This window comes from Canis aureus, chromosome 3 (assembly GCF_053574225.1).
Source record: "Canis aureus isolate CA01 chromosome 3, VMU_Caureus_v.1.0, whole genome shotgun sequence".
NCBI lineage: Eukaryota > Metazoa > Chordata > Mammalia > Carnivora > Canidae > Canis > Canis aureus.
Window position 1 is genome coordinate 80,570,414 of NC_135613.1, and position 22,851 is coordinate 80,593,264.

The window sequence follows — 22,851 nt, forward strand, 5'->3', positions numbered from 1 at the left end:
GTTGGAGTCCCACGTTGGGTGTGGAGCCTATGTAAAATAAAATTTAGGACAGCCCGAGGCTCAGCAGTTTAGCGCCGCCTTCAGTCCAGGGTGTGATTCTGGAGACTCGGGATCAAGTCCCACCTCCGGCTCCCTGCATGGAGCCTGCTTCTCCCTCTGCCTGTGTCTCTGCCTCTCTCTCTCTCTGTCTCTCATGAATAAATAAATAAAATCTTAAAAAAAAAAAAATAAAATTTTTTAAAAATTTAAAAATATGAAATAGTGTGATTCCTGGACTCAACGCTAATGTCATTAAGATAGAAATGACTTTCAAAAGACTTCTGGGGTATTTCCAGATGACCACAGATTTCTCCTTTCAAATAAATTGACAAAGAATTTTGTTTCTCAGTTCCATTTTGGTAAAGCTTTTTCCAAAGCACTCGAACATTTGCAAGGGAGAAAAAAAGGGAGATGTTGGTCAAAGAGTGCAAACTTAGAGTGAGAAGATGAGGAAGTTCTAGAAATGCAATGCACAGCATTGTGATTACAGGGAAACAATCCTATACTACATTACTTGAAAGTTGCTAAGAGAATAGATCTTAAATGTCCTCACCACAAAAAAGAAATGGCAATTATGCGCGACACAAAGGAGTCATTAGCTAAGGCCACCATAGTGTTAGCTAACTACCACCATTGGGTTGTGTCCTACTGCAATAGGTAAGTGTATCAAATCAACACACTGTACGCTTTAAAGTTACTCAAAGCTATATGTTAATTATATCTGAATAAAGTTGGGGGAAACCATACGTTTGCAAAGATATCCTTCATTCGCATTGGTGATTCAGTCAAGAAATCTTTGATTTTTCAGTAGCTCCTTAACAATAAGTTCAGGTCCTCAAGTGCAAACATTTATCACCTTCAGATGGTTAAAAGTATCTTTGAGATAAACCAGGCCATGAATAAAGTCCTCTTTTTTCAGAATGTTTCAAGAGTGGGTTCGCTTTTTCTTTAAAAAATAAACAAATAAATACAACATCTTCTATCAAAATCGGTACTGAAGTTTGCCCCTTTGAGAGCCAGAGAACTGCGTGATTGAGAAGATTTTTTTCTCACTTTCCACAAAAATATGTTTTAGATGTGATGATTTAGAAACTTACTTTGGAGAAAGTTGACAGCTCTTGGGACTGATTACAGAACTTCCCTCAGAGTTGTCTGGACAGTCTGTTGGCAGTGCATGTCTGCCCTAAAACAAGTTCTGATGTGAGGAGAGTCCTTTCTCCCCAAAGTTGGAAAACCACATGGTCACCAAACATTGTAGGAGTTCGGCTGCAAAAAAGGGAAAGGAAGCTCTTGATTCGAAGTTCTGTGTGATAAAAGCACCTTTTGACCATTGCCAAAAAGTCATTGGCTTTTACAGTCACCAAAAGAGACTCTTGAGGTAAGAACTCTTTGGCGGCTTCAGCTTGCCCAGAGCAAGCAAAACCAAAGGGAGAAGGGAAGCTGGCAACATGGGAAGGTTCCTTTAGTTTCATCCAATTGTAAAATGAAGGAGGATGGCAACAGTACTAATTTTCCATGGCTGTTTCAAACTTTTAAAGAAATACCAACTGTCCTATTGGACAAGGAAAATGACTTATGGATTTTCCCCCCTTTGTTGAAGCCCACAAATCAGTGCTGACATGATTCGCTGAAGTTTATCCAATAGAAATGGAGCTCCTTTTGATCCAGCAAGCAGCTAAGAAAATGTACGGAAGCCCCAAGAAAAGGGTTTTGTAAAATGGCAGAGCTACATTTAGAAGCATGCTAATTTTTTCTTTTTTTTTCAAAGATTTTAAAATTTCCTCATTTGAGACAGAGCTTGCTAGTGAATAGGAGTGGGGGGGAGGGGCAAAAGGGGAGGGAGAAGCAGATTCCCTGCTGGGCCGGAAGCCTGACTTACACAGGCTTGAGCTCAGGACCCCAAGATCATGACCCACGTGTAAGGCAGATGCCCAACCCACTGAAGCACCCAGACACCTCAGAAACAGGCTAAGTTTTTCAAACTGAGCTTTCTTATTAGGAAAAATTCCAAATCCTGAGATACATTTTCCAGACACACAGAAGTGAGATGCACTTTCATTTTATCTTAGGCTTCATGAGAATATTTACACACGCACACACACACACACACACAACCAGGGTGGCCTTTGTGTGCTAGTAAGTTCAAAGATGCAAATGAAAACATAATGCCTGTTCTTTTACTTACTTCTATTAGTAGTAAAGTCTCGGGCACTGCTAACATTTTGGAGTTTGTTGCCAACATTAAATATGGAAGGAAATGATAAATATCCTTTAGAGTGCAGGAACCAAGGGCAGGCCACTCAAGATGGGCTACTTTGGCGTGAAGATTACTTGGAGTCAAAAGCAATCCATCAGGGGTGCTTGGGTGGCTCAATTGGTTAAGTGCTGCCTTTAGCTCAGGTCCCGGGCTTGAGCCCTGCATCAGGCTCTCTGCTCAGGCTCTCTGCTCTGTTTCTCTCTCTCCCTCTGCTGCTGCCCTCTACTCCTGCTTTCTCTCTCCTCAAATAAATAAATAAAATCTAAATTAAAAAAAGCAATCCATTAAAACCAGCAGATTAAGGAAAAACTTTTTACCTACCCATCAACTGCCTACAAGAACTTAGATGGACAACCTGCTTCAGGAAGAGAGCTATTTCTGTAGATAAAAAGACATTATGATAAGAACTAGGTAGGGTAGATGGGGAGGAACCTAGTCCTCGATGTCCCACTGCTTCTGAGTGGCCCAGCAAACATCTGTTTACCGTTTACTCTTTTCTATCTTCCAGTAAATTATGTTCCTTTCCTCTGAAGTTCCAGACTCCTACTCCCTTCTCCTTAGTTTGGGTGGACATATATACCTTATTTTGCCTGCCTGTCTTTGGAATTTCCATGTCAATGTGGATTCCCCCATAGGTATGCTATTAAATTTGATTTTTCTCCTGTTAATCTCCTTCATGTCAATTTGATTGTTAGTCTGGTTAGAAGGACCTTGAAAGGGACAGATTGTTTGCTCCCTGCCAAGAGGTTAATGAAAAATATAAGATTTTTCTACCAGGTTCATAGATCCCATGAAACTAAGAGGACACTAGACCCCATATTAATAAATTTTGCTCAGAATGAAGGTAAGATGCTAACAATAATCTGCTACTTACATGCACAAGATCAGTCTATAAACAGTTGTGAAAGAGTTTTTTGAAACATTTCATCAGCCATTGGGACTTTTCATCTAAAGCATTTTATTAACAGCAATATTGTGAACAAAGCGAGGATTTTAGTGACACTGATCTATGCTTGATTCTCAGCTGGGCTCCTTGATAGACACTTCATCACCAGGGTAGTCTGAGGCCTCCATGACATGATCTAAGGAGAAGTGGCTAGGCTTGTGTGCAAGCACTCAATAAATGTTGGTTTTGTTCTTCCTTCCTTTACCTCTTTTCCCACCAGCATTAGATGTGTGAGGATGATTTCCCTGGGCCCTGAAAACAGGCTCCTCTTCACCGGATTTTTTTAAATGGTCATTATCTCACGCTCTAGTCTCTATACACACTCTGGAAAGCCAGAGCTGCCCCTGGGAGCCCAGGAACAAAGCAGCCTGATTTCTGACTCTGTGCCAAAGTCTATTCCCCCAAAACAAAGGACAGTATTTAGAAGCACAAGTTAAGAGGGTTGCTCATCTGTGGTATCACCAGGATCTCAGCTACCCACCCTGAAGCCAAGAGAGACCATGAATATGAGGACACAATGTTCTGCTTTCTCCTCCTCAGAGCAGGGCATATTGCATCTGTGCTGAGTTGATGGCCTTCTTGTCATGGAGTTCCTTCATTCGGGACTCTGTCTCACTGGGGTGTGGAGAGTGGTATCATGTGAGGTTTATCCTTCATTCATTCCCTTCTTCATTTAGCCATCATATGTTCAGCACATCATCGTGTGCCAAGCAGAATGCTAGGTCAGAATAACAGACCTTAGTACCCACCCTCATGATTTACATTTTGAAACTACAGAATGTTAAAATTGTAAGGGACCATAAGAATGATTGAAGTCTGACATCACAGATAAATGACTTGCTAAAGATGCCATGAATTCCATAGTAATCAACCAAAGGTCTCCAGACTCCCAGGAAAATCTCCTTTCCATTATACTACACTGTCTCTAGTAGGTTCTAATACTGCTTCTTTCCTATGTCGTGCTAAATGAAGAAAGAAATTGTTTTCAAGAGAAAATTTGATGGATGAGGTACTGGGGAGGAGGAAGAGGAGTAAGTCAGAGGAACCCAATTATTTGTGTAGAACTGCAAAATTTCACAATCCTAACTGGAAATCCTCCAGTAGGAAAGAGACTCAGAACTCAGTGGGCCTTTCAGAAAGCATCTGCCAAGGGGAACGAAGAACAAACACTGATAACCAACTGCAGTTTAACCTAGAATGTCCTTTGCTTCCTTTGTTATGATTTTATTTTATTTTTTATTTTTTATTTTTTATTTTTTTTGTTTTTTTTTTTTTTTTGTTTTTTTTTTGTTATGATTTTAGAGTCATTCTCTTTAATCAGAGAACATGGCTGACACAGGAAATGCTCTGATAGCCTTGCAAACCCAAGTACAAAAGGCTCAGGGCTTTGCCTTCTTGGTAAGCCTTTGGAAAGTCCTGAAAAATGCCATCCGTTGCTAAGATGCTCTCCTGAAATATGAAAGAATAGAAAATTAGTTTCAAAGACATCAGTCTTGCTCTTCATTCTCCAGTCAATTCTTTTCAAAGAAACCAATGCCCTCACATCTAAGGCTTTTGGCTCTCTTCTTGGGCATAGAAGGGCTCCACACTCCTAGTGGTCATAGAACAGGAACACCGCAAATTATGTGGCACTTGAACCAAGATCTATGTCACCCAATCTTCACCTGATATCTAAAAACACCAGACTCAGTATGTTTTTTTTTAAGATTTCATTTATTTATTCATGAGAAACAGAGAGAGAGAGAAAGAGAGAGAGAGAGAGAGAGAGAGGCAGAGATACAGACAGAGGGAGAAGCAGGCTCCATGCAGGGAGCCCAATGTGGGACTCGATCCCGGGGCTCCAGGATCACACCCCAGGCCGAAGGCAGATGCTCAACCTCTGAGCCACCCAGGCGTCCCCAACTCAATATGTTTTAATGAACATATTGTTCCTACAAGCAAGAACATGTTGCCAAATTAGCTCTGCCTGGAAGATTTCCAATATCTCTAGCCAAAGGTGCCATTAGCTCACTGACAGGTTTAGGAACCCTAGAATGCGGGGACTGGCCATGGTTTCCCAGAGCTTTACCCATGGTAAACCTTAACTGAGTTAACTTTTGTAGAAATAGACACCTAAATCAGAAAAACTAGCTGATTCACAATATAAATTTGGTAAAGATCATGTTGTTTGATAATTCTAGGGGGGAATTTTAAAGCCCTACAGAATAAACCATCTATGGCTGGGTAGAACAGATTTCTTCTAAGGTGAAGTAACAGTTCTGGGCTGAGAATCAGAAGTTCTAGGTTGAAGGCCCAGCTTGGTCACAGATGATATATCTTCTCATCTCTTTCACTCTTTTCTTTCTCACCCACAGGGAGAGGAGCTACATGAACTTTCCTGACTTATACATTGTTCTACTTTCACACATGGGACCGTGCATGACACACAAAAGTTCTCAATAAATATTGGTTGAATGTATGAATACATCTCCAGGAAACATTGAATCAAGGTGGTTATTTTTTTTTCCATTTATTTATTTATTATTTTTTTAATAATAAATTTATTTTTTATTGGTGTTTAATTTGCCAACATACAGAATAACACCCAGTGCTCATCCTGTCAAGTGTCCCCCTCAGTGCCCGCCACCCAGTCACCCCCACCCCCCGCCCTCCTCCCCTTCCACCACCCCTAGTTCGTTTCCCAGAGTTAGGAGTCTTCCATGTTCTGTCTCCCTTTCTGCTATTTCCTACCCATTTCTTCTCCCTTCCCCTCTATTCCCTTTCACTATTATTTATATTCCCCAAATGAATGAGACCATATAATGTTTGTCCTTCTCTGATTGACTTATTTCACTCAGCATAATACCCTCCAGTTCCATCCACATCGAAGCAAATGGTGGGTATTTGTCATTTCTAATGGCTGAGGAATTGAATCAAGGTGGTTATAAGTGTGGCCTCCACTCAGTATGTAATTATGGGTAAGATGCTAGACCTCACTAAGCTTATTTCATCCTCTGTTAAATTAGGATAAGAATGATAACATCATAACTCTAATTACTATGATAAAGATTATAATAAAAAAACAAAGCTTAATGTAAACCCCCAAATTTGCTAATTATCATTATTCTTTGCTTTGGGGTCGAGAATGAACTTGAACTTCCAGAGAAAACCTTGTGTGATTGGTTCCCCTTTGGCATGAATAATTGCTGCCCGTGGTGAAGTTTTGTGTCCCTACAGCCTAAAGAGCGGCTCTTGCAGTTCCTGGCTTCTTTTCTTCCTGTGCAAGGAACTTCTGGTTCAGAATGGACAAACACTTCTTGATGGTCTTCTCCCTTTTCTGCTGCATTGTAGGTGAGTCACAGGCCTGAGAACTGGACTCCAGAGACAGGATACAGGAGCCCCTGGAAACTCTGTGGCGCCATAGGTATCCTTGGAGGGCCAGGCCTTGACCACATTTGTAAGGGAGGGGAAGCCATTCTTCGGAATGCTCCTCCTGCTTTATGCGCCAGCTTTTCTGACCTTCTCAACATTCTGCCATTCTTTACCAGGGGCTCAAGCCATAATGGCTGCTGCCCCTTCATACTTTTCCCTCATTCTATCTCTACCATTCCCCATAATTCAAAATCCTACCAAGATTTTCCTGAGGCCATCCTTTCCATTCATAAATCTGTATCCCATTTGCTGAGAGAGCTGGTCAGTCTATAATGAATAATTTCATAGTTCTAGTGCTGGACAATAGCTTTTGACACCCCTTATCAGGGACTTTATATGGAAATAAATGATTATAGGAGAGGAAATATTGGATGCTCTAGAATCAGATTTTTTAAAAATGTTTCAGTTGCAGTCCTAAAATCTCTGTACCTTGCTCATATGAGAAATGGGGAAATACTTATAAAGCGTTTGTGATGATTAAATCAGAGACAAAGTGAGAGAACATGGTCCAAATGAGATGCTCAACAAATGCTACTTTCCTTTCCCACTTAGGTGCCCCAAGGAGGAGGTTTTTGTTTGCTTCTCTCTCTTATTAAACCTGTATTTCAATTAGCTCACCCCACAATACCACAATAAGTGTCAGTAGGCCATAACTCATGAGGACTTTACATAGATTCAGTTCAAAGTTCAAAATTACAGTATGTTACCTAACAATATCTAAGCAGCAAATGTTAGCAACAGACAGTAGCTTAGGAAAAATATTTTATTTTATTTTATTTTTAGAATTTTTTATTGGAGTTCAATTTGCCAACATATAGCATAATACCCAGTGCTCATCCTGCCAAGTGTCCCCCTCAGTGCCCATCACCCAGTCACCCCAACCCCCTGTCCACTTCCCCTTCCACTACCTCTTGTTCATTTCCCAGAGTTAGGTGTCTCTCATGTTTTGTCTCCCTCACTGATATTTTCACTCATTTTCTCTCCTTTCCCTTTATCCCCTTTCACTAATTTTTATATTCCCCAAATGAATGAGACCATATAATGTTTGGCCTTTTCTGATTGACTTATTTCACTTAGCATAATACCCTCCAGGTCCCTCCACGTGGAAGCAAATAGTGGGTATTATTTTAAAGCAGTCACCTTCATTATTACACTCCTGGCTATCTACAGTGCTGTCAAGTAGGCTAGGCCATCATAAACAGGACTATTTTAAAGCTAGAAAAATCAATGCCATGGAGGCTAAATCGTTGCTCTAAGTTACCCAGGTTAAAAGGGCTGACAGAGGGACCAGAAGAATCCTTTTATTCTCACAATGGCATTTCCCTGGGATATGAAGTTGGTAAGAGCTCCAACTGTTTACTACATGTTCTTCTACTCACCACCAGCTCTTCATCCACTCCTTGCACCACCCCCTCCTCCCACAATCAGGTCTAGACAACTCTAGCTCCTTCTACAGTTCCCCTGGTCTCACACCAGCTCCACGCTCTCCAGCAGTGACACCGCTCACATGCATGACATGCCACCTTCGCACAAGGACAGATCGCTGCAGGAGAGGCTTTGGTATCTGTGTTGCTCAGAAGTTCGAGTCATGCATGACTTTAAAGATCTTCCAGGGTAAGTTAGAGGGAGAAGGGAGGTTCTGTGAGATTCTTGGAAAATTCTTAGGAGAGTACTTCAGCAATCTCATATCTCAGACTAAGCCAATCCAGGAGAGGAACCAAAGAGCAGAATGCCCCTGAGCTCAGGTCCCTGTGCATGCAGACAGAAGAGGATTGGGGAAAATGAGATAGGAGGAAGAAGATGGGCGTTCCATATTCCCAATGAAACTGACCAAACAGAGCTTTAACTCTGAAGACACTAAAGGACTAGTTGCTAATCTACCAGGAAAAAGAATGAAGCAGCTATATGGAGTTGAGTTTGTTAGGGACTCAGGCAAGCAACCATGAAGGAGGCTAGTGATTTCTACATCTCCCCGCTCAGTCCTTTTGGTAAGTATAAGCTCTGAAGCCATCCCTAAACCTACTTTCATGCCTAATTAAATTTTCACTGACAGGACTACTGCCAGGTTTGACCTGTCTTTACAGAACTTAGATCACTGGCTTATTTTCTATGTTCCTTCTTATTACAGATAACATTCTGCAATTATCGTATATGGTGTGTCAGAAATTCTGCAGAGACTTGACATTTGATTTCAACAATCGGACTTATGTTCATAAATGCTGCAAGATCAATTATTGTAACTTCAAAAACGAACAAAGGGAGGTGGGCCAGGGGGTGGGGATGACTGGATGATGGGCACTGAGGGGGGCACTTGATGAGATGAGCACTGGGTGTTATGCTATATGTTGGCAAATTGAATTCCAATAAAAAAATAAATGAATAAATAAAAAATAAAAATAAAATGCACCCATAAAATAAAATAAAATAAATAAAATAAAATAAAATATCTGCCTTAGAATGTTGTTATTTCTCCCCTTCATCTCTCCCCTCTCCCTGCCCTTGTTTCCTGCTGTCTTTGACATACTGCAGCTCTTTCATTCAGTGTCATCCTTCCCAGTGCCTCCAGCTTGATTTCTACCTCAGTTGGAGGATAATGATTCTGAATAATAGATTTCTCCCATGACAGGGATACTGGCATCTCCATATCCAAGAAGCTTGTCCCAAAAGGCTCAGTATAGCATAATTTAAAACAAGACAATTAAAAAACCTTGTGATTAGCTTAAATTAGTTGAGGTGCACTAGAAACACTTTGGATGAAAGTTCACAAATATTTTGATCCAAAGCTCCCATCTATCGTTACTATAATTAAGCAGAAATAGCAAAATGGATGGTGGACACTTGAGATTGTCCTCAACAGACATTATTTTCCCAAGTGGACTGCGTTCCCTTCAAACTCAGTCATGATTTTCTTGGCTTTTACGGAGTACATTCACATACGATGTTAGTGCAAATCAGAGAGTAAGGACATTTCTGCCTCTGTGATAGTCATTCTCACACACGGTCACTTGTAGGTCTGTCAAGATGCACACTCAAGATACATCACAACTCTCCCTTCTTCTCCCTCTTCTCCTAATCTTTCCCTGTTCCTTTCTTCTTTTGCTCTCCACTTCCACTATCACCTCTCCAGGAACCCACACCACTATTGTACAAATTTTCCTTCTCTGAATACCCAAGTCATTTATGTATAATTTTTTTTGACGATCTCTCTCGATGAATCATTTCTCTGCTTGTCTGATTTGCCCCAGTAAGTTACAAATCACACTAAGAATAGATACCATGTCTTACTCATTTCTGTGGCCTTTAGCAAGCCGGTGAAAGTTTGTTGTGTTTAATTGAACAGCCAGTAATGTTGATGAAATTTTTCTTGTGCATCTGTTTAAGTTTACAGGATTTATGATGCTTTTATGCTTTTTCTGGCTGCATACCTATTTTCTTGAGTCTATTAGGAATGGTAATCTCTATCCCCTACCAAATAAAGAATGTTCACTTTATCATGTTTTCCTTGAAGGGATCATGCAAAAGACACTTCTTTTTATGGAGCCCTTCAGTATTCAAGTATCTTAACTAACAATTATTTTTTATGGGATTATTCCAAAACTCATTAGCTAAACTTACTTCAAAATTCATCATCAATACTACCATTATAAAATAGAAGTGTAAGTTTAGAAAGGATAATCTTACCCAATCTTATTGGAAATAGCTGAAGGCACATGTTTTCTTAGTTTTAATGATGTCGAGATTGATCACATAGATTTGTTTGTTCTCAGATTTGTCTTATACAATATAAAGTTTCTCGTCAATCTCTTATCTGACAGCTTTAGCCTCCATTGATTATTATTAACTAGATCCAGTATTCATTATGAGTTGAAATAGAATTACTTTATCATCTTCTATTTTTTTTAAAGGGGAGGGCAGAGGGAGAGGGAGAGAGAGAGAATCTTAAACAGACTCCACACTCAGCACAGAGCCCAAAGTGGAGCTCGAACTCACAACTCTGAGATCATGACCTGAGCTGAAATCAAGAGTCAGATTCTTAACCGACTCAGCCACGCAGTCAACCCTAATTACTTTATCTTCTTAATTTAAGTGTGATTCATATAAAATAAAAAATACATATGTTAAGTATACAGTTTGATGTGATTTGAGAAATGTATAAACCTATGTAACCACTATCCCAGATAAAATATAAAACATTCCTATTAACCCAGTATGTTTCTTCAGGTAACCACTCACTCCCTAAGTTATTGTTCCAACTTCTATCACCATAGTATAGTTTTACCTATTCTTGAATTTATGAACTTGAACAAATGAAAGTAGACATAGTATACTTTCTTGAGTTTGGCTTCTATCACTCACCAGATATTTTTAAGATTAATGCATGTTTTTGCTTATGCCAAAAGTTTGTTCTTTTTTCCCTCCATTGTATACATACACTATAATTTATTAAATTGATTCTCATGTTGATGGATATCAAGTTGTTTCAAGATTTGGGCTATTGTAGATAAAGCTACTATGGTCATCCTTTGGTAGACATACACATTCATTTCTCTTGAGTAGGTAAATAAAAGTAAAATTTATAAGTCATAGAATAGGCCTAGAAGCATATGTATAACTTTGAAAGAAACTGCCAAATAGATTGTGAAAGTGGTCATACAAATATATAGTTTTACCAGCACTGTATGAGAGTTCCACATTCTTCCCATCACCAATTATTATCAGCCATTTAAGTTTTAGCTATTCTAGTGGTTGTAAAGGATATCTTGCACTTTCCTGATAATGGAATTCAGCCACTTTTTATGCCTCAGTTAGAAAATAATTCATGCATGTTTCCTTCTCATACTTACTTTAAATTAACACTCAAATTTTCCATTTAGAATTTATCTGTGTAAGAAATTGATCCAATTTGATGTATTTCCACATAGCTATCTAATAGCCCAACAATATTTATTTTAAAATGTATGTTTTTTTCAACTAATTTGAGATGCTCCTTTCATAGTACGCTGTATTTCCATTAGCACTAATACTAATTCTGGGTCCTCTACACAGTTAAATTTTCTATCCATTACCTCTTTCTTATAACACAAAGAACAAGTTCAAACTGGATTATAAATAGAATATGAAAAGTATACAAAAAACTAGAAGAAAGCATAATATGCATTTATAACTTTGGAAGAGCCAAAAGTTACTTAAACATAACCTAAAAAGCAAAATCATTTTTTAAGAATAATAAATTAGACCACATTAAAATTAACAATGTCTGTTCATCAAAATGCATCATTAAGGGAGTAAAAAAGTAAGCTACAGACTTGGAGGAGATACCTGCAATCCTTATACCTTATGTTTATCCATAACATAAAAATAATTCTTACAAAAAGTTGAGGGACTTTATCACCACTAGACCTACCTTGCAAGAAATGCTGAAAGGAGCCATTCAAGCTAAAATGAAAAGATGCTAATTGATGGCATGAAAACACACAAAAATATACAATGTACTGCTATAGGTTAATATACAGTCAGACTTAGAAAACTCTAATAGGATGGTGTGTTAACCACTTAGCTATAATACAAAGGGCAAAGGGAAAAGCATTAATATAATTTTAGCTACTATAATTTATTAGCAAATATACAATATAAAAAGAGGTAAATAATAACATCAAAATTTTAAAATGGGGGAGTAAAAGGGCAAAAGGGTAAGGCTTTTGTAGACATTCAAAGGTAAGATGCCATCACCTTAAACTGGACTGTTTAAACTACTTGGGACTTACCTCAGCAATCAGACTTATGTGCAAAAATAATGCAACTACAATTATTATCACTTCAATAAGATTCACGCATAAAGCAAAAACCCGTAGTAGACACACAAAAGCTGAGAAAGGGGAGAAAGAACAAAAAATTATGGAAAATTATCAATTTACAAAGATAGGCAGAGAGAGAGTGGGAAAGAAATAATATAAATACAAAACAACCAGAAAACAATTAATAAGATAGCATTAGTAGATCCTTATATAACAATAATAACTCTAAATGTACATGGATTGAAAAAAAATGTACATGGATTGAATTCCCCAGTCAAAAGACATCAGATGGCTGAATGGATAAAACAAGTCTTGATTGTATGCTGTCTATAAGAAACTCACCTTAGTTTTAAGGATACACATAGGCTCAAAGCAAAGGTGTGGAAAAAGATATTTCATGGACGTGGAAACCAGAAGAAAGCAGGATAGCTGTACTTATATCACACAAAATAGACTTTCAGTCATAAACAGTAATAAGAGACAAAGAAGGTCAATACATAATGGAATTCATCAGGAAGATAGGATAATTATAAATATATACAAACTTAACACTGGAGCACCTAAATGTATCAATAAGCAAATACTAACAAATTAAAGGAGAAATAGACAATGATACAATAGCAGCAGGGGACTTTAATACTCCACTTTCAGCATTGGATAGATTATCCAGACAGAAAATCAACAGGTAAACAATGGACTTAAACCACACATTGGGTCAAATGGACTTAACAGATATTTATAAAACATTCTATCCAACATAAACAGAATACATTTTCTTCTCAAGTGCACATGTAACATTCCCCAGGATAGTCTGTAAGACAGAACACAGAACAAGTCTTGGCAAATTAAAGGAGATTGAAATCATACCAAGTATCTTCTGACCACAGTGGTATGAAGCTAGAAATCAATAACAAGAAAAATGGAAAAATCTATAAACATATGGAAATTAAACAACACATTCCAGAACAACCAATGGCTCAAAGAAGAGATCAAAAGAAAAATTAAAAATACATATATTGAGACAAACAAAAATGGAAATGCAATATAACAAAACATATGAGGTGCTGCAAAAGCAATTCTGAGAGAGAAGTCTAATAGTAATAAATGCACACATTAAGAAAAGAGAAATTTATCAAATAAACCTAATTTTATAACTCAAAGAACTAGAAAAACAAAACAAAATAAGTCCACAGATAGCAGAATCAAGGAAATAGCAAAGATCAGAATGGAAATAAATGAAATAGAGACAAGAAAATTTTAAAATACCAGAAGTAAGAGCTGGTTTCTCAAAAAAAAAACAAATTGACAAATTACTAGCTAGACTAGGAAAAAGAGAGAAGATTCAAATAATAAAATCAGAAATGAAAAAGGAGACATTACACTGATAACACAAAAATAACAAGAATTATAAAAGACCACTAAGAATAGTCATTTGCCAATTGGTGAACCTAGGAAAAATGGATAAATTTCCAGAAACATATAACCTACCAAGTCTGAATCAGGAGGAAATAAAAAATCTGAATAGACCAATAATGAGTAAGGAGATTGAATCCATAATCAAAGCCCTCACAACACAAAAAAATCCCAGGATCAGATGCCTTTGTCAGCAAATTATATCAAACATTTAAAAAATAATTAACATCGATCCTCAAATTCTTTCAAAAAATTAAAAAGGAGAGAATATTTTAAAATTCATTTTACAAGGCCAACACTACCCTGATGGTGAAGCCAGATAAAAACACTACCACAAAAGAAAACTATAGACTAATATCCCTGGTAAATATAAAAATTCTCAACAAAATATTAGCAAACTAACTTTAACAACACATTGAAAGGATTAATCATTGTAACCAAATGGAATTTATGTCTGGGACACAAGGATGGCTCAACAGTATGTGCATCGATAAACGTGATATACTACATTGATAGAATGAAAGATTAAAATTATATGATCATTTTGATTGATACAAAAAGCATTTGACAAAATATAACAGCATTTCATGAGAAAACTTATCAACAAAGTGTTTATAGAGGGAACATACCTCAACATAATAAAAAACCATATATGACAAGCCCATAGCTAACATTATGCATATAGTGAAAAATTGAAGGCTTTTCCTCTAAGGTCAGGAACAAGGCAAAGGGGCTGACACTCACTACTCTTACTCAAGATCTACTGGAAGTCCAAATCAGAGCAATTAGGAAAGAAAAAGAAATAAAAGATCAGAAAGGATCAGAAGTAAAATTATCATTATTTGCAGATGATGTGAACATATATTTGAAAACTCTAAAGACATAACCAAAAAGGTATTGGAAGTAAGCAACACACTCAGTAGAGTTTAGGTTATAAAATCAACACACAGATACTAGTTGCACTTGTACCTAACAACAAAATATCTGAAAAAGAAATAAAGACAACTATCTCATTCATGAGAGCATCAAAATAAACCAAAAATATTTAGGAATAAATTTAAGGAAGGAAGTGAAAAATCTGTACAATGAAAACTACAAGACATTGATGAAAGAAATTGAAGAAGACACAAACAAATGGACAGATATCCCATGTTCATGAATTGGAATTAATATTGTTAAAATGTCCATATACCCGAAGCCATCTATAGATTCAACATAATTCCTATCAAAATTCTAATGGCATTTCTTAAAGAAATAGAAAATCAATACTAAAATTTCTGTGGAACCACAAAAGACCCTGTGTAGCCATACCAATCATGAGAAAGAAGAACGAAGCTAGAGGCATCACAATTCTTGATATCAAACTATACCATAAAGCTATAAAAATTAAAACAGTATGGTACTGGCATAAAAATAGAAGGAAAAATCAATCGAACAGAACAGAGAGCCCAGAACTAAACTCCTGTATTTATGGTCAATTGATATTTGACAAGGGAGTCAAGAATACTCAGTGGAAAAAAGATAGTCTCTTCAACAAATGATGTTGGGAAAAATAGATACTCAGACACGGAAAAATGAAATTGGACCTCTATCTTAAACCATTCACAAAAATTAATTCAACTTGCATTAAAGACCTAATACTGCAAAACTCCTAAAAGAAAACAGAGGAAAGAAGCTTCTTGACATTGGTCTTGGCAAAGACTTTTTAGATATGACATCAAAGGCACAAGTAACAAAAGTGGGTTTAAATCAAACTAAAAGCTTCTATGCAGCCAAACATAAAAAATAAAATGAAAAGGTAACTTACAAAATGGGAGAAAATATTTTCAAGCCTTATATCAGATAAGAGGTTAATATCCAAAATGTATAAAGAACTCATACAATTCAATAACAATAAAACAACTTCTGGCATTTATTGAGCACCTAATACATACCAGGCAATTAATATAAGATCTCATTTCTTTCTTGCAATAACTCAGTAAAGAAGATGCTATTATTTTTATTTCATAAATAAGGAAAAGAGTGCTCTTAAATGGCCCTTAGGAGGGCCATTTGGTGATATAGTAACAGAACTGGGGTGATTCAAATTGGGATCTTTGTGAAGATCACAGTCTTTGTAACACATCACAGTCTCCAAGCATTCATACAAAAAGAAAAGAAAAGAAAATCCAATTTAAAATTGGGCAGAAGAATTAAATAGACATTTCTCCAAAGAAGATTTCCAACGACCAATAGGTACCTGAAAAGATGTTCAACATCACTAATCATCAAAGAAATCTAAACCACAATGAGCTATCACCTTACACCTGTTAAAATGGCTATCATCAAGACAAATAGAGATAACAAGTGTGAGAATATGAAGAAAAAAGGGAACTCTTAGGCACCATTGGTGGGAATGTAAATTGGTACACCTACTATGGAAAAGAGCATGGGGGTTCCTCAAAAATTTTAAAATAGAGCTACCATATGGTCCAGCAACTCCACTCCTGGAATATATACCCAAAAGAAATGAAAACAGGATATCAAAGAGATATATGCACTTCCACATTTATTGCACCATTATTTATAATATTATTTATAACAGCCACGCTGTGAAAACAACTTGCATTCCTCAACAGATTAATGGATAAATAAGAGATGTGATATCCTCCCCCAACACACACGGGAATATTGTTCAGCCCTGATAAAGAAGGAAATTCTGACCCTTGAGAAAACAGGATGAGACATTTTTTTATTTTAATTTTTTAAATTTTAAAAGAGTTATTTATTTATTTATTTGACAAAGAATGAGAGAGAGAGAGCGAGAGCACGAGCCAGGGGGAGAGGCAGAGGGAGAAGCAGACTCCTTGCTGAGCAGGGACCCTGACACAGGGCTCATTCCAGGAACCCTGTGATCATGACCTGAGCAGATGCATAACCAACTAAGCCATCCAGGCGCCCCAACAGGATGAAACTTGATGGTATTTTGTGAAATAAATTAGACAGAGAAAGACATATGCTGTATGATCTCACTTATATGTGGAATCTAAAATGCCAAACTAGTAAGAATAAAGAGTAAAAAGGATGGTTACCAGGGTCTAAGGGTGGAGGAATTGAGGAGCTATTGTTTAAAGGTACAAACATGCAACCAGTAGATAAATAAGTCCAGAACATCTAGTGCGCAAAACAGTGATTACAGGCAATACTGTATTATAATAGAGTATAATAATTATAGCTCTAATCGCTCTGATTCTAAAGACTTGTCTCTTTCATTCATGTCACTATGGGCAGTTGCAACAGCTTCCAAATTCCCCAGAATGTATTTCTTTCTTTAATAGAAAGTAGCTCACTGGAGGGCAAATGTGTAATTTCCATTTGAGTTCCCCTATGTTAGGCGTGTGACTAAAACATGTTACCTGTTAATCATTTAAAACTGTAAAGAAGTATTTAATAGTTTCATTGTCTGCTACTTTTCAAGAATGAATTTCATTTTAAACCCTACCTTCTTCTTGAGCCCGTTAACTGTTCCCGACCATGTTAGTCCAAGATCAAATTAGGAAATTGTTTTAATCATTGTTTTCCCTGCCTTTAGAGCATATAACTATTTTGCTTCCTTTGAACAAATAACCCACATAGAGTATGTTTTTAGGAGTGCTATTTTCTTTTTTTTTTTTTTAAGATTTTATTTATTTATTCACAAAAGACATAGAGAGAGAGAGGCAGAGGAAGAAGAAGGCTCCATGCCAGGAGCCTGACGTGGGACTCAATCCCAGGACTCCAGGGTCACACCCTGGGCCAAAGGCAGGCTCCAAACCGCTGAGCCACCCAGGGATCCCCAGGAGTGCTATTTTCTAATGAAGGAGTTGCCACAAAAGAAAAAGGAGAAGGAAGAGGAAGAAGTGGGGGGGAGGAGTGTTGGAGGATGAGTTTCATGACTGCTTTATTTGTGATAACTAAAAACTAGAAACAACCCAATTGTTCGTAGACAGCAGAAAAGATAAAATATGGTATATTTATACAGCATGACCCTACACAGCAATATAAAGACTAAACTATTGCTATATGCAAACAACATGGATAACTTCCAAAGACATAATGATGAGCAAAAGAAGCCAGGCACAAAAGAGCACAGTTCATATCACTTCTATAATTTCACTCACATGAACTTTAAAAACAAGATAGAAATACAGTGATAGAATTCAGAAGTGTCCTTATATTTGAGGGTTATGACACAGGAAGGAACAGAGAAAGCACTACTTTAATAAGAAAATTATTTTGACGGCCATTTAAATCATCAAAGAAATCTTTTCAAGAAGTTGTCTTCTTTGTCTAATCATGTATTAATACCATATTGTTTTAGTTACAGAAGCTTCGTTGCTGATTTCAATATTAGGAAAGGCTAGCCCTCTTTCATTCCTGCTTTCTGCATTTTCTTGGCCTTTCTTGTTTGTTTATTCTTCCAATTGATCTTCATGCCTTGTCTTACTCCAGGGTAAAATGTGATGGTATGCTTTTATTGGCATTTTTTTCAATCCAACTACTGTATCTTTTATAGCTTTTTTTAAATAGGTTTCTTTATATGGATGTTTTTCTACTTTACATGAGACAGACATTCCATTTTATATTCTAAGTAGTTATTGTATATGTGAATGCTGTTAATAATTGAATGTTGATTTCATGTTCTAGTACTTTAATAACTTTTGTGTTATTCGTAGCTTATCTATTGAATCTTTTGGTTTCATCAGATATACACTCCTTCATTTGCAAGAGAAAATAGTTTTGTCTCTTCCTTTCAAATTCTAAGACCTCTAATCCTTTTCCATAAGTAATTACATCGATTAATTTTCTAATATTATATTAATTATCAGTATGGGTAATGAACATCCTTGCCTCATTTCTTATTTTAGCATGAAACCATCTAACATTTCTCTCAGGCTTTTGGACTGAGATATGTATCACTTTCTCATGTTAAAGACATTCATCAATTCCACTTTTGAGTTCTTAAACAGATGAACAGGTGTTGAAATTTGTGAAATGACTACTTATTATCTTTTAGGATGATCATCTATTTTTTGTTATTATAATATTATGTTAATTGACATTTTTAACACTGAACCACTCTGGCATCCCTAGAATAAGGTTTACTTGGCCTGCATTGCATCACCTGATCCCAATTCTTCACCGCTCCTTTATGTCAACATCCTTTAAATTGCAAACTCTCAATGTCCTCCCATTGTAGGTGGATTACCTGCCCATTTTCCTAATGGCCATGTAACTTGCTTTGGCCATTAGGGTGTTAGCAAATTTAATGTAAGCAGAAGTTTACAGACTCATGGGCTTGGCTCTTGCTCTCTTATGCTTCTGCCATTGCCATGAATAAGACATGTCTAAGCTAGTCTGTTGGTCCCAGGAAAAGATGAACATGCAGAGCAGAGCTGGGTCACCCTAGCTAAGGCCAACCTAAATCAATCAATCTCCAGCTACCTCCTAAACATATGAATGAGTCTGGTCTCGCTGAGATTAGCAGAGCTGCCCAGCTGAGCAAACCAGGATCATCTGAATTCCTCAGACACAGGAAAATAATTTGTAATTTTAAGCCACTGAGTTTTGGAATGGTTTGTTATTCAACAAAAAACAAATCATTCATTCTATGCTATCCTTTTCTCTACTATTGAAATGTATGCTAATACTTTGTCAAATGTTTTTATTTTTATTTATTTATTTTTAAAGATTTTATTTATTTATTTCAGACAAAGAAACAGAGAAAAAGAAAGAGAGAATGAATGGGGAGGAAGAGGAAGACCCTGATGCAGGTCTCAATCCCAGGACCCTGGGCCTCATGACCTGAGCTGAAGGCAGAGTCTTAATTCATTGAGCCGTCCAGGTGCCCCGTCAAAGATTTTTTTTAAAAATATTTTATTTATTTATGATCAACAGAGAGGGAGGGAGAGAGAGAGAGAGAGAGAGAGAGAGGCAGAGACACAGGCAGAGGGAGAAGCAGGCTCCATGCACCGGAGCCCGACGTGGGATTCGATCCCAGGTCTCCAGGATCGCGCCCTGGGCCAAAGGCAGGCGCTAAACCGCTGCGCCACCCAGCGACCCCGATTTTCCAAATTTAGATATCTGGAAAATGTCATCGGACTTCACAGAACACACTTATTCTCTAGGAAATACTTATAGTGCATACTGAATACAGCTTTTATTTGAAGACAAAGGATACAGTGAAGCAAAAGGAGGAGAGGGCAGACAAAAGTTGGGGAAATCCAAGAGACATTCCATGCACAAGTTCCCAGGAGTCCTCATTTACATACAGACTGTTCTCTGTTGCTGGATTGCACAATCAAAATCTGTGTGAGGAATCTCGGCTTCAGGACTATTTTAAACAAAAGTTCTTAATGAGGGTGCATGTTGTTGGTGGGGATGGGTGGGGTTATAATGTCTCTGACCATGTGATCAAGCCAGACTGGAAAACAGTTTATTTTTTCAGTAAATAAAATGATGCTGGGAATCACCAGGGGAGTTTCAGACTTTAAAGAGGACGTCATAAATGTTTTTATCCTGGCCAAAAGGCCAAGCATCTACTGAGAAAAATATGGATCTTTTACAGTTCAGATATAAATCAACTCTAACCTCCAAAGGGCAGATATATGTGAAGAATCTTTGTTAATGTCCTATGCATACTTGAAAAGCTGTGTTCTCTATTATCTGCATTCAGGATTAGATATAGGTTTCTAGGATCTGCCTTAATAATCATGTTGTATATGTCTTCAGTCTCCTTGCTAATTATTTACCCACATGATCTAGTGATTAGCATGCATTTCTTTTTCTCATCATATCTCCTATAGTTTCTATAGGAGAGTTGTTAAGAAAAGCTGCTGCTGTGGTATAGGCTGCTTAAGTTTTAATCATTTATATCTTTATTGTAGGTTAGTGGCTTTAATAATGTGAAGTATATTATCTCTTTTGATGATTTTGAGCCCCAAAATAGGCTCCTGATCCACACTCATTATTAAATTATATTTTCCCATCTTGAATTGTTTTGACTTCGTCATATTTCTGAATCATCGTAGAGTTGGATTTTGCTCTGTTTACTAAACAAAAATCTTTTTAAACTAATTCAGTTGCTGTGGTTAGTCAATGCTGTCCTATTGCTTTATGGTATATGTGCATTTGTGTGTATCTTTTTCACTTTAGGGTCTATTATCTTTTATACTATCTCCGTTTTTAAGTTCATTTAAGTAACTTCTATACCCAACATGGTATGACTCACAATCCCGAGATCGAGAGCCCCATGCTTTTTTGACGGAGGCAGTCAGGTGCACCTCTAGTATATCCTTTTCTATTTTAGAGGGGAAGAGAAAGGATTATTTAAGAAAATATATGTTCCTATATGGTTTAAAGATCTAAAAACATGTTTATTATTTATGTGTTATCAAATCAGTCATGTTATCTACCCCCACTCCAAATTTCAGTGTAGTATCTAAATTTATGTTGCCATTATTACACAAGTTATCATGACTGCAGCAAAATGTTTCTTTCAGTAAGTCATGGAATACTTGGACCATTCCCTCTTCACAAACTTTACAAGACAATCGTGTATAACGATACAGGGCTCTCCCTAAAGAGAGAAAAAAAGCAAGTGTGATCGCCTTGCTTAATCACACTGTCTTCCCAGCAATGACATCTCTCCAGAAGCTCATTGGTTTTCCATGGATGAGAATGATCCCCCAAATAGTGCCTGCATCTCATCGAGGTCTCTCTAGACAGGACCAGGAAAAGACCTCAGCCTCCCACACAGACTCCACCTCAGGTGGGTGTACCACTGAGAATTCCACTTTCCCCAGCCTCTCCCACGGTCCCAGTTTCCCTCCACACCTTGACTCCAGGAAAGGTGGGCACCATTGGTAATGTCTTGTGTCTCTCTCTAACCTGAACTTACCTGTAATTCGATCAGTGTAGTAGTAGTGTTCTGTGGAACAACTCCTGTTATGAATCATTAGATTGAACTTCCAGCACTTTTTCAAGCCACTGCGGCATCTGTATCCATCAAAGTGGGCACATTGATAGCAAGATCGAATCACTAAATAAAGGAAAGATTTAAAGCAGAGTTCTAGGGAAAGTAATTATGCTTCAGAAGCCTGCCCCACTATCAACATTTACACTAGCATGGTATAGACCTCACAAGAAGGAAGTTGACACCCTTCCCGACTTCTGCCAAGGGTCTTTACACCTTTGAGTAGGTCATATGACCTGGAGGAGTCCAGCCCCCTCCCTCCTTCACCCAAGGCTCAGGGCAGTTAAAAAAACACTAGAGCAGTGAGTGAGGACAGTTATATATAGTCAGGGTGGGTAGAGAAACAATGTTTGAAAACAATCAAGAATGTCCCCTCTCATTGTGGCATTATTTATCCAAAAAGTGCAAACCAACTACACCATACATTTCGCTGTCCACACTCTGTCTCCTATGGAGAGAAGAAGAAAAATTGTCCTTGAGCCATTTTATAGTCTCTCAAAAAGTCAAGTTGCTCCCCATATAGCCCCTCACCACCCATCCCTGCCTCTTTCACCAGGCTTTACCTTCATCCATCAAGAGCACTGTGAATATGCACAGCAGAAGCAATGGGAACATCCTGGGGCCCATTCCTGAGACAATCCCAGCAGGAGGTTCCAGCTTTATTTATTCCCATTACCTGCCCTCAGGCATCCCATTATATCACAGAATTACAAATTTCAGATCAAGCCACCTGAATCCTCTCTACAATGTTCTGAGGAGAGGGTACATCATGTCTGTGTTTGCATTCCTCCAGATACTTGGGACTCACTCCATCCAGACACCCTGTCTCATTTTATTAGATCCAGAATAAGGTACTAATTAACATTGGTATAGAACCTCTCTCCCTAGTACCTCATCACTTCACGTGTAGTTCTAGTTGTTAGCCTACATGCAGCGTGTAGGCCACAGGACAGCCTTTCGCACCTGACAAAGCTAGGGTCATTGAGCATCTGTGAGG

At 37.6% G+C, this 22,851-nt stretch overlaps 2 protein-coding genes across 6 annotated transcripts; one reads left to right on the forward strand and one right to left on the reverse strand.

The window, feature by feature from the left end:
- Positions 1-3,234: 3,234 nt before the first annotated feature.
- On the reverse strand, positions 3,235-22,543 carry LOC144311488 (prostate and testis expressed protein 13-like). 5 transcript variants are annotated; one of them, XM_077894084.1, is made up of 4 exons: positions 22,418-22,543; positions 22,279-22,302; positions 21,780-21,920; positions 3,235-3,960 (listed from the first exon to the last, which is right to left on the reverse strand). In XM_077894084.1, the coding sequence occupies exons 1-4, from the start codon at positions 22,479-22,481 to the stop codon at positions 3,923-3,925; spliced, it is 267 nt and encodes an 88-aa protein (XP_077750210.1). In that variant the 5' UTR covers positions 22,482-22,543; the 3' UTR covers positions 3,235-3,922. The 5 variants fall into 5 exon arrangements, with proteins under 5 accessions (XP_077750210.1, XP_077750207.1, XP_077750209.1 ...); XM_077894081.1 differs by lacking the exon at positions 3,235-3,960 and adding an exon at positions 4,937-5,173; XM_077894083.1 differs by lacking the exon at positions 3,235-3,960 and adding an exon at positions 20,012-20,187.
- PATE3 (prostate and testis expressed 3) lies at positions 6,481-9,097 on the forward strand. Its single transcript, XM_077894086.1, has 3 exons — positions 6,481-6,572; positions 8,082-8,267; positions 8,782-9,097. Exons 1-3 carry the CDS (start codon positions 6,524-6,526, stop codon positions 8,943-8,945), a joined length of 399 nt encoding a protein of 132 aa, XP_077750212.1. The 5' UTR covers positions 6,481-6,523; the 3' UTR covers positions 8,946-9,097.
- Positions 22,544-22,851: the final 308 nt, after the last annotated feature.

Excerpts from the sequence above, each read along its gene's own strand:
- PATE3 (XM_077894086.1), top strand. The coding sequence starts at position 6,524 with ATGGACAAACACTTCTTGATGGTCTTCTCCCTTTTCTGCTGCATTGTA. Across the intron at positions 6,573-8,081 it reads CCTTTTCTGCTGCATTGTAG|GTCTAGACAACTCTAGCTCC; the intron begins GTGAGTCACAGG and ends TCCCACAATCAG. Across the intron at positions 8,268-8,781 it reads GACTTTAAAGATCTTCCAGG|ATAACATTCTGCAATTATCG; the intron begins GTAAGTTAGAGG and ends TTCTTATTACAG.
- LOC144311488 (XM_077894080.1), bottom strand. The coding sequence starts at position 22,481 with ATGGGCCCCAGGATGTTCCCATTGCTTCTGCTGTGCATATTCACAGTG. Across the intron at positions 22,303-22,417 it reads AGTGCTCTTGATGGATGAAG|GAGACAGAGTGTGGACAGCG; the intron begins GTAAAGCCTGGT and ends TTCTCTCCATAG. Across the intron at positions 21,921-22,278 it reads CAGAGTGTGGACAGCGAAAT|TGATTCGATCTTGCTATCAA; the intron begins GTATGGTGTAGT and ends TCCTTTATTTAG.